This window comes from Colletotrichum jinshuiense, chromosome 5 (genome assembly GCF_051148585.1).
Source record: "Colletotrichum jinshuiense chromosome 5, complete sequence".
Taxonomy (NCBI): domain Eukaryota; kingdom Fungi; phylum Ascomycota; class Sordariomycetes; order Glomerellales; family Glomerellaceae; genus Colletotrichum; species Colletotrichum jinshuiense.
The window spans coordinates 4,508,285-4,525,606 of NC_139312.1; the positions used below are offsets into that span (position 1 = coordinate 4,508,285).

General features: G+C 51.6%; 4 protein-coding genes across 4 annotated transcripts; 1 reads left to right on the forward strand and 3 right to left on the reverse strand.

Annotated features, from left to right (window-relative positions):
* Positions 1 to 354: 354 nt before the first annotated feature.
* Positions 355 to 1,481, reverse strand: EsH8_V_001084 (uncharacterized protein; the record flags this gene model as incomplete). Its single annotated transcript, XM_083273600.1, has 2 exons — positions 355 to 951; positions 1,044 to 1,481. 2 exons carry the CDS (start codon positions 1,479 to 1,481, stop codon positions 355 to 357), a joined length of 1,035 nt encoding a protein of 344 aa, XP_083126315.1.
* Positions 1,482 to 1,875: 394 nt separating this feature from the next.
* Positions 1,876 to 6,421, reverse strand: EsH8_V_001085 (ankyrin repeat domain-containing protein; the record flags this gene model as incomplete). Its single annotated transcript, XM_083273601.1, has 3 exons — positions 1,876 to 5,768; positions 5,822 to 6,255; positions 6,312 to 6,421. 3 exons carry the CDS (start codon positions 6,419 to 6,421, stop codon positions 1,876 to 1,878), a joined length of 4,437 nt encoding a protein of 1,478 aa, XP_083126316.1.
* Positions 6,422 to 8,859: 2,438 nt separating this feature from the next.
* EsH8_V_001086 (uncharacterized protein) lies at positions 8,860 to 9,651 on the forward strand (the record flags this gene model as incomplete). Its single annotated transcript, XM_083273602.1, has 1 exon — positions 8,860 to 9,651. One exon carries the CDS (start codon positions 8,860 to 8,862, stop codon positions 9,649 to 9,651), a length of 792 nt encoding a protein of 263 aa, XP_083126317.1.
* A 512-nt stretch (positions 9,652 to 10,163) lies between these two features.
* Positions 10,164 to 14,463, reverse strand: EsH8_V_001087 (uncharacterized protein; the record flags this gene model as incomplete). The annotated part of the gene is made up of 9 exons (XM_083273603.1): positions 10,164 to 10,392; positions 10,454 to 10,748; positions 11,278 to 11,326; positions 11,907 to 12,531; positions 12,631 to 13,106; positions 13,177 to 13,329; positions 13,428 to 13,611; positions 13,670 to 14,119; positions 14,168 to 14,463. 9 exons carry the CDS (start codon positions 14,461 to 14,463, stop codon positions 10,164 to 10,166), a joined length of 2,757 nt encoding a protein of 918 aa, XP_083126318.1.
* Between the last annotated feature and the right edge of the window lie 2,859 nt (positions 14,464 to 17,322).

The following is a 17,322-nucleotide window of genomic DNA, read 5'->3' on the forward strand; positions in this document are numbered from 1 at the left end:
GCAGATGATGCAAAAAAGATGGTGAGGCGGACTTGGTCGAGTTGACATTTGGGAGCTGCGCATTCATCTCGTTGGCGATACAAGTCTTGGAGGCGATAACCTGCAGTCTCATATTTTCAGTGCGAAAAAGCATGAATAAGTAGAACGTGCATCAGCTTAGTTGTGCATCAGGAGTGCTCGAGGAAACATTCTACCCAGAGGCTCGGCGCTTTACTCTTGGTCGTCAATGTTCACATTTATTTCATTTTTTTACTGTTTCCCGCTTCTCCCATGTGCACGTCTCTGGTATGCAACAGTTCCTGCTCTTTTCACTCGAGCAAGTAAACACTTCTCTGCGGACGGGTTGGCCAATTTTCACAGGTCCAAGACGTTGCGTACAAAGCCTTCCGCCAAAGTCAGCTTGCGCAGGGCCAAGTCAACCGCGGAATGCCCGATTTCCGCGGGGAATTGGCTGGGGACCGCCTGCGCCAAAGGGCCCTGCCACCTGCAGCCGTCAAAGGGAACCGCTTGGTTGAGGGTAGAGTCGAGGGAATACTCGCCCGGTGCGGCAGAAAACACCCTGGACAGCGCCGCGAAGCACGTGCACAGCTCCCTCAGCGCCCACTTCGCGCCTCTCTCGGTCTGCTTCTTCTTCTTGTCCATCTGCCACTGCAGGAACGTCGCGGCCGGATCCAGGTCCTTGGAAAACCCCATCCGCTTGATTTGTTGGTCGGCCTTGCTTGCCAGCTCGACCTGGCATATCATCCACCGGAGTTCGGTCGCTTCGATGTGGACCTGCGCTACGACGCACAGGTGTTGGGCAATCACGCTGGGCGGCAGGTCGCCGGGTTGGGGCGGGACGAGGCTCGATAGCATCTGGAGTTCCCGCCTGACGCCCTCGAGGCTTTCTTGTCGCGTAGATAGGAATGAACGTAGAGCTGTTGTGTCGCCCGCGTGCTTGCTGAGGTCAACCTATCTTACCCCGACGGTTAGCTTCGTGAGACGAAACAAGATACGAGTAACCTCCACTCCCCCCCCACCCCATCGGCGGGCAATTGACTTACCCAAGCCCGTGCCGCTGGAGACATTCTGCCGTACGACGAACCCCAGCCCCTCGACGAGGCCGAGGCGGACGTCTTCCTCGCGCGCGTTCCCGGATCCGTGTTGACGTCGTAAAAGCGGGGGTCGAGGGGCAAGGCAGGGTCGGCGCTGGACTCCGCGGCCAGAGCGGATGGCGGCTCTGGATTCTCGACCCGTAGGCGCTTCATTATCGCCATTACCACGAGGCCGATGGTCGTAGGAGGCGGGCGAAATGGTGGCGGGTGGGACGGTGCAGTGGATCGGCGCCAAAGCCGCCCATCGTTGCTCTCGCGGGGGAGGCTCGTCGTTCTCGTTGCCCGCTTCCACAGCGTCTCATCCCGATGGCCAGATATTTGGGTGCCATCGCCTTTGTCAGCCCTCCTCCTGCATGACGCGGTTTCGTAAGCAAACAACTCCCACATTCGGTAAGGTGTGGGTCCTGCGAATGCTCGCCGCTCTTGGCGGTTATGATCAGTTGGACGGTGGGTCATCTTACACCCGTATCTTCTCAGGTCGTAAATATGTGATACTCAAAGCCCGCAAGTTACAAAGGGGAGAATCACGGTTTAGTTGCGAAGGCGGTCGGTCAACCGTGCAAACAATCTTTGAAGATACATGGTAAAGCTTGCAGAATTATAATTTTCTGGGGCGGTAAAGATGAGCTAGCCGGGGATGATGGCGTCAGCGGCGATATGCCGTGTAACAAAGACTCTGTAGGTGTGACGAATATAGAGGGATATCTGAAGAAAAAGAATTACAACAATCTTGGTGGGTTACAAACCCCAAGTAGTTTTACTCAAGTATCATACTTCTGTGTCACAGCCAGTTCAAAGTCGGCGTCCTTCCCGCATTATCCTTTGCCTCCTTGTCGGCACCTAGCTCGATAAGCAGCCTTACGACATGATCATGCCCATTCGCAGATGCCAAGTGCAGCGGTGTTTGGCCATCATTATCCTTGGCCTCCTTGTCAGCACCTAGCTCAATAAGCAGCCTTGTAGTAGTCTCCCCTCCATATGCAATAGCAGCCCCGTGTAGTAGGGTTCGGCCATCATTATCCTTGGCCTCCATGTCGGCACCTAGCTTGATAAGTAGCTTTATAGTGGTGTCCTTACTTGCCATGACAGCCCAGTATAGTGCAGTTAGGCCTATATTATCCTTGACCTCTATATCGGCACCTAGCTCAACAAGCAGCTTTAGAGTGGTCTCCTCTCCTTCTGTAGCAGCATAGTGTAGTGGGGTTCGGCCATTATTATCCATGGCATCTTTATCAGCACCTAGCTCGATAAGCAGCCATGTAGTAGCCTCCTTTCCTTCTCTAGAAGCCTGGTGTAGTGGTGTTTGGCCATAATTATCCTTGGCCTCCTTATCGGCACCTAGCTCGATAAGCAGCCTTACGACATGATCATGCCCATTCGCAGATGCCAAGTGCAGCGGTGTTTGGCCATCATTATCCTTGGCCTCCTTGTCAGCACCTAGCTCAATAAGCAGCCTTGTAGTAGTCTCCCCTCCATATGCAATAGCAGCCCAGTGTAGTGGGGTTCGGCCATTCTTATCCTTGGCCTCCTTGTCAGCACCTAGCTCGATAAGAAGCCTTGTAGTAGCCTCCTTTCCTTCTCTGGAAGTCTGGTGTAGTGGTGTTTGGCCATGATTATCCTTGGCCTCCTTGTTGGCACCTAGCTCGATAAGCAGCCTTACGACATGATCATGCCCATTCGCAGATGCCAAGTGCAGCGGTGTTTGGCCATCATTATCCTTGGCCTCCTTATCGGCACCTAGCTCGATAAGCAGCCTTACGACATGATCATGCCCATTCGCAGATGCCAAGTGCAGCGGTGTCCTCCCATCACTGTCCTTGGTGTCCAAGGCGGCTTCGGCGTTCTTGACGTTGTTGTCGGCAAGAGACTGATTGTGTAGCCACTTTATCATCTCTTCCTTTCCCGCTACGGCTGCTAGATGCATGGTAGTCCTGCCGTTCTTGTTTCGCAGCTTCCTGTTAGCGTCTTCCCAAAGATAGGCGACAACGTCTTTGTGCCCCATGTATGCAGCCCAGAGTAGAGGTGTGTTTCCTGATGCGTCCAGAATATCAATAGTAGCCCCTGCCTCAACCAACGCGGTCACCACATTCAGAGAACACGTTCTTGCTGCGCAGTGAAGCGGTGCTACTCCATTTCTGCCCTGGGCATTAACATCTGCGCCTTTTTGGAGTAAAATCCGAACGATGAGAGGATCGTCGCGCTGACAAGCGTAATGTAGTGGTGTCCATTCGAGTAGGTCCCATGCATTGCAATCTGCTTGCCCCTCTAATAGTTTTTCGATATTGTACCGCTTGTACATGTGATTCCAAGTATTGATGACAGCATAGTGAAGCGGCGTCCAACCATGAATGTCCTTCACATTAACATTCTCTCCGCCATGGGTAGTAATAAGCCCGTCCGAATACGTAGCTTCATGAAGTCTTGTGAAGTTAAACAACCTGGAGCAAATGTCTTCTTCCAGGCGGGAAGACCTAAGTTCCAGTGCAGGGGGGCATTCCCATTTCCGGCCCTGTTTCTCATACAAACCCATGAGGTTCGATAATGTCTCCTGGTCTGTGGATTTCAGTTTGTATACGAGAGTTGATTGTAGCCTCTCTAGCTGCTCGAATCTATTTATTTCTTGTTGAGATTTACTCAATTCGACGGCCAAGGTAACTTGTCTCAAACATTCCATCAATACGGCTGTGGCCTTGACGATAAAGGCTTTTTTGCCGGATGTCCCGGCTGTCCGGAAGAGCCAAAGGTATGCGTCGCCGGCCTCTTTCCAATCTCCGAACTGCTCGTATCGCTTAGCGTGTTTCCGTGCCCATTCGACAATGGGGGTATCAACTTGAGGAAGCTTTTGCTGCCCGCTGAGAGGCGGAATAATATTCAAGTAAATTTCTTCCAGGCTGCCAAGTCCGGTGCTTTTGATATCCTGAGCCATCGCCGACAGCCTATCATTTCGGAGTGTGAAGGACTGCCAGGCGTTGGAGTCGCTCGAGTCATCGGGCCGCAAGTCGGCACTGCCCTCGATAGGTTCGCTCTGCGTCTTTGCCACAGCCCACATGAAAGCTGAAAACATGTCTTGGGCGTATAGCAACTTTAGGGGCTTGTGTGATTCTGTGGCCAGAAATGATCTTGCATTTTGTTCCCCGCCAACATGGTTGCCAGAATCCACGCTGGGCTTTGCCAGCTCGCCAGTCATAAAACGACTTGTAGCGTGCGGGCCCGACTCCTTAGTCGAGCGGGAAAGATTCCCATGGCCAATGATTCTGTTATTCCTCACTTCCAATCCTTCGCCGTCATCGCATTCCGAAACCGTCATGATTCGGGAAGCCTCGGTAGGCATCCACCACTTAAGATCTTGACGAAGAGCTTCGGTATCCGGGCCAAGAAGCCGCAAACTAGACTCTGCAGCCGGACCTTTTTCACGCAGCCACGTATCATCATCCTCAGAGTCCGAGTTCCTTGCAGCAGGCGCCTTTGTAGATTCCCCCTCTTCGTCGTGCTCGTGCCGGTGAACAGTGTAAAGCCATAATGACAACGCTGCTTCGATTTCGTCTGAGTGGGCTTTCCATCTTTTGTCTTTTCGTGTTAGACGGAACTTAACGGTTTGTGCATCAGTTGATCTGATAGACCAAGTAAAGCTTTTGTCGTAAGAACCAAAGAGAGCATCCATCGTGATCTCCATTGCCCTTGCAACAGAAATGGCTTCTGCGGAAGCCGGCCCAGGCCAACCCGCTAGCTTACCCAGGTCTCGCCTTATCTTCATAATTCTGTGCGCATTCGAAGCTATTTGATTGATTGATTCGCTTGGCTCGTTGTTTAATTTCTCGTGTTGCATCCTAGGACTCTCGAGGCTCCAGTCCGCTATGGTGGGTTTTCCCATATCTCCCCAACGGGCGTTCCCTACATCTCTCAGCCATATAGAAAACCAATCCAGCTCGAATTCCGAATCGAGACCCTGGAACTGGAGAGGCTTTGAAAGTTCGCGACGAACCCATGCCCTAAAGCACGTCATCACAACGATTGCACCTAGCTGAGCGACCGAAGCGGACCAGTGCATCGCACGTAGACCGATAAACTGCACAATGAATCCGCAAAGGCCGACAACCGTCGCAACGATAGTCTTCAGCTCCACGACGTGGGGATGGCTGTTTTCTCGGTAAGACGTGGTGATCAAATCCCGCTTGTCCCTTGCAAACAGCGCAAAAGAAGCAAAAACCTGATCGCTGACGGTTTTGGTCCGCTGCAGCCAAACCAACCGAGTATCCTTCCCCTGTGCTGGTCGATACCGCTTTTCCTCTGTCCTACTGTCTACAATGTGGGCGCATTGTAGCATGCCGGCGACCAAGACAAGTGTGCCGATTGCATTGCAGGGAAAGGCATAACCTACAATGGGACGGTCGTCCTTCAAAAACTTCAGCGTCGGGTAGTAGGTGGCGAATCCAGCAAAAGCAACAACACCTAGCTGGAGGATGGTCCCTATGACCGCCACCGCCCATAACTCTGCCTTGCTGTCCTGGCGCTGGGAATTGAGCGATATGTTCGGCGCATTGGTAGTTACATTTCGTACGATGATGATGTCCGATGTCGAAGAAGTCGCCGGTGCTTCTCCTTTTTCTACAGTCGAGTCGTTGGGGGTAGTTTGAGAAGTATGCTTCCCAACGTGGCTGTCTTGGTTGCTCGACCCTAGGAGAGATGTGAGGCTAGGTCCAACCAATCCATCAGGCGAAGCTACTAACCATTAAAGTCATCCATCTTAATGTGCCCGTTTTCCAACGCTTGTTGCAGTGTCATTGTCACTACCGCTACCTCTGGAACGACTGTTTCTGAATCGCCATGTCGCCTGTTTCCGTTTGTGGGTCGATTGCTGGGCAACAAAAAGATGAACTCTGCAATGGATGCTGATCCCATACATTTCACCACCTCCCTGCCATTCCAGAGCTCACAGACTTCCGTTGAGGTGGACGACATTACATCCTGTTCAGCAGCAGCCAGGTTCTCCCTAGCTCTTCCGATAATAGCCTTGAGCCATGAGGGGCCGCCAACCCTGATCGCACTAACGATAATAGTGATTATACCTAGGGGGGCCATTGCCAGTATAATGTTGTCGGCCCAGCCCGTCGACTGACTTATGAATTGCATCGTGAAACGTTCCCCAAAGAGAGCCAGAATTCTGGCCGGAAAAGCTTGTCAGTACATCAGTCGAAACAGGATAGGAAGTAAACGTACGGCGCTAGGTCGGAAAATAAATTGTTGGAGAAGTCGTCTCCACCATCTGCGACCGCACCTACAGCCAACGACATCGCGAAGATGAATGTAAGGCTCTTCATGACTGCCATGTTGTAACTCGAAAGCCTGAAAGCATGTGTAGGCTACTAAAAGCAGACAATTTTCTTCGGAAATGTCACTGGATGCCGTTGAAAGCCATCGTGTGAGTCTCGTCTAATGTATGAGGATGGTAAGCCTGATTGTGTTAATTACCTACAGCTGGAGGGGTGGGAACCTTGCTTTAATAGTTCAGCTGCCTGCAGTGCTTGGCTTCTCTAGAAATATGTCAGAAACGGCCAATCGCGTCGCCAGAAAATAGAGGGCAGCCAGGCTGCTCACCAAGCCCGAAACGTCACCTGCATGATTAACCGCGGGCCTTACAGGTGGTGTTGGTGCTACAAGGATTCCATTGGTGTTTCGGTGGGTTTGTGGAGCCTGCTTATGTGCAAAAGGCAAAATGAGGACCGAATCATTTGAACCTGTTTGGAGACTGTAAAAGTAGAATGCCTCACCAGCTGAGTCTTGTGAATCCATCTCGGATTTGTTTGTTATATCTCAGTAATCTTGGTACTTACGATCAGAAAACCGTAGGCTGGCTTAGTTGGGCCTTAGTTTTTCTGTTTGATTAGATGTACCCACCATATTTAATTCACCTGAAGAACTCTAACGCAATGGTTGTTGGATTGAGGATTGAAGGGTATGTTGTTGTCACCTGTGCTGCACACTGAGGCCATGTTATAGCCCGGAAGGCGCAGTGCACAGGAGGCGCCCCACAGGCCCCTGGCGGCAAGAAGGCCATTGTACGCGGCCTATAGAGGACAACCAGATCTACTGATTCACGTGTGATAAGATAAGCTAGCTACTGTGTAGGACCCACTTGTCGATTTAGTGATCAGTGAAGCACAGCAACTGATCGTTTAAATAATAAGTTAGTTACAGGTCTGAGAACTGTCGTAGCTATTAGGTCGATGCCGAATGCGGAACGCATGGGCGCACACACACACTACTATGTCGTAATAGCTAGGATATCAATGCCAGTCAGAAGAACTGGATCCCTCACCGATTCTGGGCAGAAAGGTGGATCCTTCGTCCGACACGTTCGTCCACTAATATGACCCTCAGCAGACCCCGATTCAGCCTCGCTTGTTTCCTCTACTCGCCCGCCCACGCCACCACCCTTCTCAAGATCGCCTCCCCATCATGTACGTCGTCGATACCTTTCAGCCCTTCCAACTGAATCCAGTCTGCACGGTCCGACGCGCCTCCCGTCGCAAATCCGGCAAATAGTCTTGCAAAGCGGCGTCCATCTCCGGGTGGCCTTGGAAGGTGAGAATAGGAGGGCTGTGGGAGAGGAGAACCTCGTTTTGAGAACAAGATGAGCCAGAAGCGACAGGTGTAAGATATGGCCCGGGGTGGGTTACAACAGGGGCGTGATTTTTTTGAATATCCTATGGTAAAGATAGAGGCACATGTTAGTTTTTCTGTTGGTTTGTAGGAAAATTGGGAGGGTATCGGGTAGGTGGGTCCATACAAGCGATTTAGTTTGAAGAAAACAGCGCCTTGAGAAGTGGGAGGGACGGTCTCAACACCGATTAATTGCCCGCCTCTCTCCTGCAGCACCTGTCCCAACCGCCCTCCAAGAGCCAAGGCAATGGCTTGATGACCCCAGCAGATACCCAGTAACTTGGCCTTCTTCTTACTACCTGGCTCATTGAGCCCACTTGCTTCGTGGATTTTCACAGTCTCCTGGATCCAGCCAAGTGTTCGCCGCACCCACTCCGGTCTCTCGTTCTCCTCGGTGTGTTTCAACAGGTTGAATGGTCCTCCTGTCAGAATCACCAGATCGTACTCGGACGGGGCATAGGTGCGGATGAACGGGTACGGCCGAACGATGGGCCGTGCCGTGGAGCTTGGGAAAGCATTTTAAGCGTAATGAGTCGTACGCAATGCCCTGGATGCGATGTGGCGCCGCGTGTCACGGGCCGGTGCCCGAACGCGACGCCGGGGCTCTGCCCGGGCCATCCGCAGCTCAGCGGGGCTGTCAGCCTAACCCCGCCGGTTCCCACCAGGTGCCCCACGGCAAACCCCTCACTTCACGTTGCCTGCCGGAGATGGAACAGCAAGGCTATGGAGAAAGAAAGAAAAAAGAAGAAGCCAAGCCACCCTTGGCTGCATAATATGATGATATCCACGCAGACTTGAACTTCCCTTCCACCCCGATCCAAGCCGATGATGCGCATAATGCCTCTTGCAATCATTGCTACAGAACAGATCCACTTTACCATCAAGGATTTTTCTTGCTTCCGCCGCGATTGAATTTCCCAATTTCCCAACTCCACTCCCTGAAGTCGTGAGGACCTCACACATCTCTCCCGCTGTCTTCCACATAGCATCGGTCCCTACAAAACCCTCCCTCATTTCTCTTAAGCTCCTGGTCGTCAAAATCACACCATCCCAACACAGCATCAATTCCACCCCCGCAAACCATCGCAAGTCACCCGAGTGAAAGATGGGCCGCATCCTCATCACCGGATCCACCGACGGCTTCGGCCTCGGCGCCGCCCGTCAACTCGTCGAGCGCAAACACACCGTCTATCTGCACGCGCGCAACGCGGCCCGCGCCGAAGAGGCCAAGAACCTCGTCCCCGGCGCCGCGGGCGTCTTCGTCGCCGACCTCACCAGCACGTCCGAGACTCGCTCCCTCGCCGAGCAGGCCAACGCAGTCGGGCAGTTCGACGCCGTCGTCCTCAACGCCGGCTTGCTGTACGGGCCCTTCCGCGAGACCGAGTCGGGCGTGCCCGCCCAGGTCTTTGTCAACTTGGTGTCGCCGTACATCTTCGCCTGCCTGTTGACGCCGCCGAAACGGATCGTGTTCGTGGCGTCGGTGCTGCATCGCGAGGCCAAGCCGGAGGTCGAGGACATCTTCTGGCTCGGGAGGGGCGAGAAGGGGTGGAACGACTTCGAAGCGTACTGCAGCTCCAAGTTTCACGTCATGTGCCTCGTGAATGCGGCCGCGAGGAGGATGCAGGGCAAGGGCACGTCGGTGGTGGCGATGCACCCGGGCTACGTGCCCACCAAGCTCACAAAGTTCGAGGCGCCTGACAAGATGGAAGACGGGCTGGAGACGTATGTCATGCTGGCCGAGGGCGAATACGATGTGAGTGGAGAGACGGGTCGGTACTTTGACCCGAAGAAGCAAAAGGGCGAGCCGTTGCCTGCTACTGAAGACGTAGGCTTGCAGGAGGCGGTGGTGAAGGCTTTGGAGGACTTTACGGGACTGAAGCTGCCGGGTTCTGCGTGAGGGCGCCGATGGTCGATAGATCACTGTCTTTTGCGAGTGGAAATAGGACGTCTGTTCTCAATTCCGTCTTCGTTTGTTATGACCATCTCAAGGCTAGGATGAGAATCTTTCCGCGAATATGACAGTTGTATTTCACTTTCCTACTAGTGGTTCATATGACGAGTTTCTAGGTCAGCATATGCCAAACCCCCCCCCCCCCCCCCCCCCAAAAAAAAAAAAAAGAGTTGGGCGTTGGTTTCTATAATGTCCCACATCATGTTCAAATAGTCAGGCACCTTTCTCATTACTCCAAAGTCAGTAGTCTTCGAGCAGACTCATATCTGCGAGATTATCCTCGTACTTTTTCCGAGGCAAAGCGCGTGGTGTTTCGAGCAAGTTCATAGTCTTAACATTGAATTAACCAAACCCTCCGAGCCGAAATAAGTAGTGTACTCGTCCTGCAAAGCGAAAAGAATCCAAGCTCACCGCCAAAGCGCTATGCATAATCTAACATTCCCCCCACCTCAACTCATCTAAGCAATAGGTCCATAAAAGCTAAACAAGCCATTGGGATCATACGCCGCCTTCACTTCCTGCAGGCGAGTCATCCGCCACTCCTCATGCCCATACCACTGCTCCGGCCCCTCATTTCCAAACGCATAGTTCAGATACACGGGAACAAAATCACGTCCTGTGCCTTCGTGGAGACTCTGGCGGAAGTCTTTCCCTAGCCTCGCAACCTCCTCGCCCAGCGCCGCGTCCCTGGGCATGTACTGCAACAACGGCCCGGCCAACACATTCTGAGCGCGGTGCCCATACGCACTCGAATCGTCTGCCTTGGCCTTGTCCCCTTCCCATGGGATAGTCATCAAAGGTGACCAATGAGGTACTGAGCGCCGAGTTGGTCACAATGCTGCTGGCGAAGAAATCAAAGGCGAGCTTCTGGGCGGTGGTGTTGTAGGTCTCGAGGTAGATGGGGAAGCGCGGGTTGTTGGCGCCGGTATTTTGGCACGGGCCGTCGGTGGTCCTGACGCCGACGAACTTGGCGAGGTCGGTGTATACGCCAGATTCCGACGAGTTGGAGAGGGGCCCGAGGGCGTGGAATGGGGCGGTGTGGGCTGGATCGACGGCGGTGACGCTTACAATCAGAAAACTGTATGCCTTAGTTTATCTGTTTGATTAGATGTACCCACCAGATTTAATTCACCTGAAGAACTCTAATGCGATGGTTGTTGGATTGAGGATTGAAGCAGTATGTTGTTGTCGCCTGTGCTCTGTAGTGAGGCCGTGTTATGACCCATTAGGCGTGAACCAGGAGGCCCCTCACAGGCACCTGGCAGCAAGAAGGCCCAGGGAGGGTAAACATATCTCCTACAGGACGATAAACCACTAGGTAGTCATGTGCAGATAAGATAAGCTGGTCACTCTACACACCCACTTATCAATCAGTGATCAATTAATCGTTTAAATAAAAATTAGTATCAAGATGTTAGACTAATAACCAAAGGGTACACTAGCAGACAAAAGTAACCAACAAGTAGAAATCTCAAGACAATATCAACTCATAATACCTTCTAGCTTCTCAGCAATTAATTTTGAACTCATTCTTCGTAACTCTCAATGTCTTTCATTAGTGATATCACTTACCCACAATCATGTTAAGAATATAGCGGATCACCATTATATCCTCTGAAGCCTAGAACTATCAGCATACCATGTATCACGTATGACTACTGTTTAAAGTATCAACCTCGGCGTCCTAGCAGAAACTATCCCTATCTGATATCTAATGGAACATGCCGTGCCGTGTGAGGCCTCGCCGTGCCGCTTGAGGACAAAAAATTGTTATCTTGATGAACCATAACTTGCGTCAAGATTTCTAGTCCTTTTCAAGACCACTACCGAATTGTCGCCTGACGGCTGAAGCAGTTCATTGTCCGTCTTATTTAAACAAGTGGTGTGCCATGACTATATTGTCATCCCTTGAAATGTAAACACTGCTCGGACCAGAACCAGATCTCTGGAGTTCACAGTAAATCCCAAACCACAAAATGTGCAAGACCATTGCTCAATAATCTTTGCTAACAATTTCCTTACCTCCGCTTAAACAATTTCACCACCGCCCCCGGATCTATTTTGCCAGTCTCATCTGGGGCAATATAACCGCTGGTTCCGCAGTAGTCTGTTTCTTATCGGCCGAAGCTGGCGAGAACGCCCTCCCGATAGCTAGCCATGCCAGCCAATGTCGCTGCAGGACCAAGTGCAAATATACTCACAATTATCGCCGAAGCAGACCTCAGAGCTTGCGCCGTGGTAATGTACCCACACAGCCGCAGGTTCCAAGGGGCAGCACCAAGCGCAAGCAATAACGAGGACAACGTGAAGACCAAGCCCTCATACTTGTACAAACCCAGAGCCGCCTGAGCTGCATCGCTGCCACCAAACACCAGACTGAGCCGAATGCCGTGGAAGTAAACGTTGGCAAGATGGATTGCCGCAGAGACGGCGAGCGCAGAATGGTGGACGAGCCCCACCCATGGCAAATCCGCCTTGGCGAACATGTTGCGAGATCGCTCCCGAGTGATCTGCAATTTGGATTTCTCGTCCTGGGCTTCTCCTGATCCGGAACCATTCCCGAGTACGGAAAGACTCCTGGCCAGCATGAAGCAGAGGATGGGGGCATTGCGCCACACCGTGATCGAGCTTGCGTCCAGCCGATACAAAGCAGTTGCAGCTGGGACCACATAGCCTGCGGCGACTATGGGCAGCACCATTTTGGCGGCCTCGACTGGTACGTGTCTTCCAACAATGGAGCCGCATGTCCAGTGAGCAAAAAGGCAAGCGATAGGCGCCAGCGCTCCTGGGCCAAAACTGCTATTGACGGCAGCAAAAATACCGATACTAGGTGATTGGTTAGCCATTAATCAACGCTTACTGGTGGTTATGCTTGATAATGCTGGAGATGGAAGCCGGCATTTCGAACACAAGGGGTCAACTTACAGAACCAGGGACGTGATTTGGTTGCCAACGCGGTTCGATTCAACAAGAGCCATTGCCAAAAGGGAGGCTGTGTTGGTGAGAAAAGCGACGGCTGGTAACATTGACGTGGTCTCTGATCCGGTAGAGCACAACACGTCAAGTAAAAACTCGATCTTCATGGGCATACGCAGCAGTCCCACGGCTGCACCACAAAGTAGGGCGGTCGCCGCGACAGATACAAGTTTGTTCGCTTGGCCCACAATTTTGAGCGGTTTCGCAGGCAACTCATCCTCAAACGGCACAGCTCGGGGGCGTGGAGGAATCCTGAGCCTATGCAAGCTCGTTGCTGGCGCGCAGAATTCGACACCCCTGTAAACGACGCCGAACGAACCCAGTGCAGGCATAAAGTAGCGTGCGATGAGTTTTCCCATTCTAGAACGTTGCGTAAAGGCGTCTTGAAGCCAGTGACCTTGCATAACAACGTCTTGGGCTCGCTCCTATTTGGGTAACTCTTAGCTCTCATTCACGTCTTCAATCGTCGATGAGCCGGCTTCGTTCATCACTTACATAACGGCTAGTGTGCACCTCTGCGAGTACCTTTTCCACCTTTTTGTTGCTAAGACCGTCTGGGTTCTGGTCCAAGCTCCGCAGAAGCGCATTTACCAACAACGCCCCCGATTCTATAGCACCGTTGCCGCCCTGGCCCGTCACAGGGTCGACCTATGAAAGACGCTTTATGTCAGTAATGCTCTTTCATCTCCAATTTTACAGATCATATGCTCCTTCTCCAAATTAGTAATAGTTCGAGTGGTACTAACCTTGTGAGCAGAGTCTCCGATGGTAATGATTCTTTGATAATGCCACTTTTCGAAGACGTACGTCTGGATTGGCGCCAGCGTAGTCACAATGCGGTTTTCATACAGATCGCTGAAAGTCATGTTTTCCAGAATGCGGTCTTGTAAATGCTGATTCACAATCACCTCCTCATCGGCCTTTGTATATCTAGGAAATAAAGTTCAGTCTCCAAAATATTGCATGTTCTTTGGGCCAAAAAACGCACCTCGGAATATCGTGGCCGTAGAGTGTGTCTTTCAGCTCCATAAATAGGAACCAATAAACGCGATTCTTGGGCGCAGCCATAACGAAATAGCTATGTCCGGAGAACATGGTGTTATGCTGGCTAGCTCCAGGATAGGTCTTAGGCCGCTCAGAGATGCCGAAAATACACATTGTGGAAGCCGGAAGTTTGGAGTATTCATCGGGAGGAAAGTATCCTGTCGGAGCGTTGCGCCACATTTCTTTTCTGACAGTGCTGTGGATTCCGTCGGCTCCTACGACGATGTCTCCGCTGAATGTTTTCTTGTCTTGAGTGGTGACGCTAGCTCCGGAGCTGGCAACATCAACAGATATGACCCTTTTCGAGGTGAGTACTCTCTCCTTATGCTTCAAGTTTTCGTACAGCACTTGAATGAGCATCTGTCTGTCTACGAAAATCATTGGATACCCCAGCCTGTCCTAATGTCAGTTGCCAGGACGTTTGAAATGGACCTTAACCCACATTCTCTCCCACATATCCATGAGATCATGCTGATACCCGAAAGCCTTACCGGTCGGTTCTCTCAGGTATGCGTGCTGGTATATCTGATCCTCAGCCTTGGCCCGATACGCTTCGTAGCAGCCAAGCTGATCAAGAATGCGAAGTCCGTTGGGCAGCAGACCAATACTGGCTCCAACTTGGGGAGCAATCTCTGGATAGGCTTCAAGAACTACATAGTCAATGTTGAATTTCTCAAGCATGTTGGCCAGTGCCAACCCGGCAACGCTGCCTCCCACGATGATGATCTTGAAAGCCATAGCGAGAGTTGTCGAGTTTCGAAGAAATTCAGGAGGTTTGTCGTACAACTGTACGAAATATTGGGATAGTACGTCTTCATCGAGTGAAGTTCCGGGTTGTGAGACTTATTCATATTGTCCTATCTAGATGCGTTGTTACTTTCTGTGGGCCGCTCACGGGAAGATCATCGGTCCCGTCACCCGTCACCGGGCTCGGGTACTTGTAGGTTCCGCCTCAACACAAACCTGAGTTTGTGTACTCCACACCGGTATTGAATCAGTTAATCGTTGCGCTGCCCCACCAGACAGTGTATAAACTATTGTGGAAAAGATATACATGATACTCCGCTTCCAGTAAAGACCACAAGCAAAAGAAACTATGATTGTAGTGAAAGTCGCGCCACCGTTCAATAACCGGTTTCTGTACGACCTGTATGTCATCCGCAAATTAGCTTACATAGTCCGTTCAGAAATGTGATGTTGCTTGTAGTGTGTTACCAGTAGTGTGTCTTGCGGAACTGATGTATACTTGTCTATTCCCACTCCTGTCCACTTTTTGTTCGCACCGGCGGCTTTTGTGCGGGAATGAGGATGGCGATGATGATGATGACGATAGCGATGAAACGGCGGTGGACATTCCGAGAGTCAATTAAAGGCGATGGTCTGAGAATGCTGAGGTACGAGTCATTTCGGATCCACAACCATCGTTCCGAGATGCCAACCAATATCTATTGCCCAGGCTTTTGAAACATATACACTATAACCGACAGGAAACTTTCTAGTCCTTTTCCGCGCGGGATGCTTAGAGAACCCGTTGGGATCAGCTGGCTCTCCCACCGGCACGGGTCGTGGAGCCCCTACGCCTGCGATCAAGCTCTAAAACGGTGTGGTCCTTCACACTGAAGCTGCCGTTGTTGCCCCACGTCTTGCACCACGAGTTTAGAAGGGTGAGCTAGCCGGGATTGCAGTTGGCCAATACAGACCATGGCCGTTGCGGCTGGATGGTGAACAGTGCGCCATCATTTGTGTACGTGTGAGGGAGAATTTGGCCCCCCTTAAGCTCTTACGTCTGGCCTTGAGTGATGGCGTGTATTAAGCACCGGATGCTAGCTAAGTGCTACCTGGAGAGCACCATCTTCGTAAAACAAACTGCTAAAGAGTAAACAAAGTACAAAATGGTGCCTGCCTTATGTCCATTCTCAGAACATGCGGTGGCTATATTTAACAGCGAGGCTCAGCAGGTACAATCCTATGCTCTTTCTTGGCAATCATGGAGACGTTATTTGTCTGGAACCCAATTGTATTATCTGGAAATGCACAAAGAAACAAAGAAATCTCGTTCAAGAAGCCTTCCTGCATAATAGGGCGACATTAATAAAGTCTACGACTTCCTCGGCCACGTTAATCGGTCACAACTACTGCACTTTGGACGAAGAGTCCTTCTACCGCAACCTTGACCAGAAAACTCGCCACACTTGTAACACGAACGCTATCGGTCAAACTCATTCCATCGCCCTTGCTACCCAGCGTCTTTACGTCCCTTTTCGTGTCGGTTGGTTTTTGATCGTTGAATTGCAGCCTTACGGCCCTCACAAGTGTCCAGTCCATCTATGTCAGCCGGATCTCCTTGTCTACGAGGCCGTGATCTTCTAGCGCGTATTTGACATTGGTCCAGCCCATGAATGCCTTGCTCAACAACGGTAAGTTGCCCCATGAATCCCCGGCACCTGCTGTCGACATCACTACAATGCGACGAACGCCAGCATGCTCCAAGACCTCGCATACATTGGCACATGAGTCGGCCAGGAAGCGAGGTGGTGAGACTTGGGCCGCAAAAGGGCTGTCGGACTCGCGGACTGTGTTCAGTGTGATTATCGCTGCGGATGGTGATAGAGGAGACGCGGCGAGGAGCGCGCTGTGTATGTCGGTTTTTGATAGCGGCGAGCCAGTGACGATGGTGAGACCAGGACGAGGGGCGAGACTGCCAGAGGTACGCACGAGAGCTACCGCTGTGTGATTCTGAGAGAGTAGTTCGGATACGACGTGCTGGCCGGTCCGTCCGCTGGCACCGAAGAGGAGAAAATGCATGGTTATCGATGATGAGAGGTGTTGTTGAGCACTAGTCTGATAGAACTTGGGGGATGATGAAGCATATATTCTTCGTTATATAATGGCGACGGGGCTACTGATCCCTTTATGAAGTTGACCGGTTTTCCAGTGTCGACAAACATAACCAGTAACGTATTGCCGTGTGAGAGGCGGATTCAATCGCTGATTGGCTTGTTCGGTCCGCATACTGAAATGGGAAGCCATATGCAGTCTTACGCGCACACACCATCCGATTCGTTTCCCTTCTCATTCTGCCTTGAATTGCACTAGGCCGCATTTGATAGCGCTGTCGGTTTTTCCCTCTCGACTTGCTAGCAACAGAGTCATCATGCTAGTTCGTTGCACTAACCCCACTGCACGTTACATAAGTCCTAACTCTTTCACCAACGTTGTTGGCTAGGTCCTGCAGTCGGTCGTTTTCAGTCCGCAGCTTCGCATTAAGATCTGGTGAAGATTCCAGTGCTCCCAAGAGAACGGTTTTCAGTATTATGTGGAAGAGGCGCAAGAAGGACACTGAAATAGGCTCAGGGCCAGGAGATCCGCCCTCTATTCGAATGAGTTCAAGATCGACGAGCCACGATTCAAGTGAGCCCAGTAGAGTTCCTTTCTCGGATAGAAGTCGAAGCGCGATTCCTACCGATTCGACTTGCGACACTTTATCGAGGAATTCCAGCGTTGATGTGGCGATCTTTACAAGTCTTGTCCGCATGTCTGGTGCAATCGTACGAAGACTGCGGGGCTTCACAGACTGTTCCTGAGGTGAAATTAAAC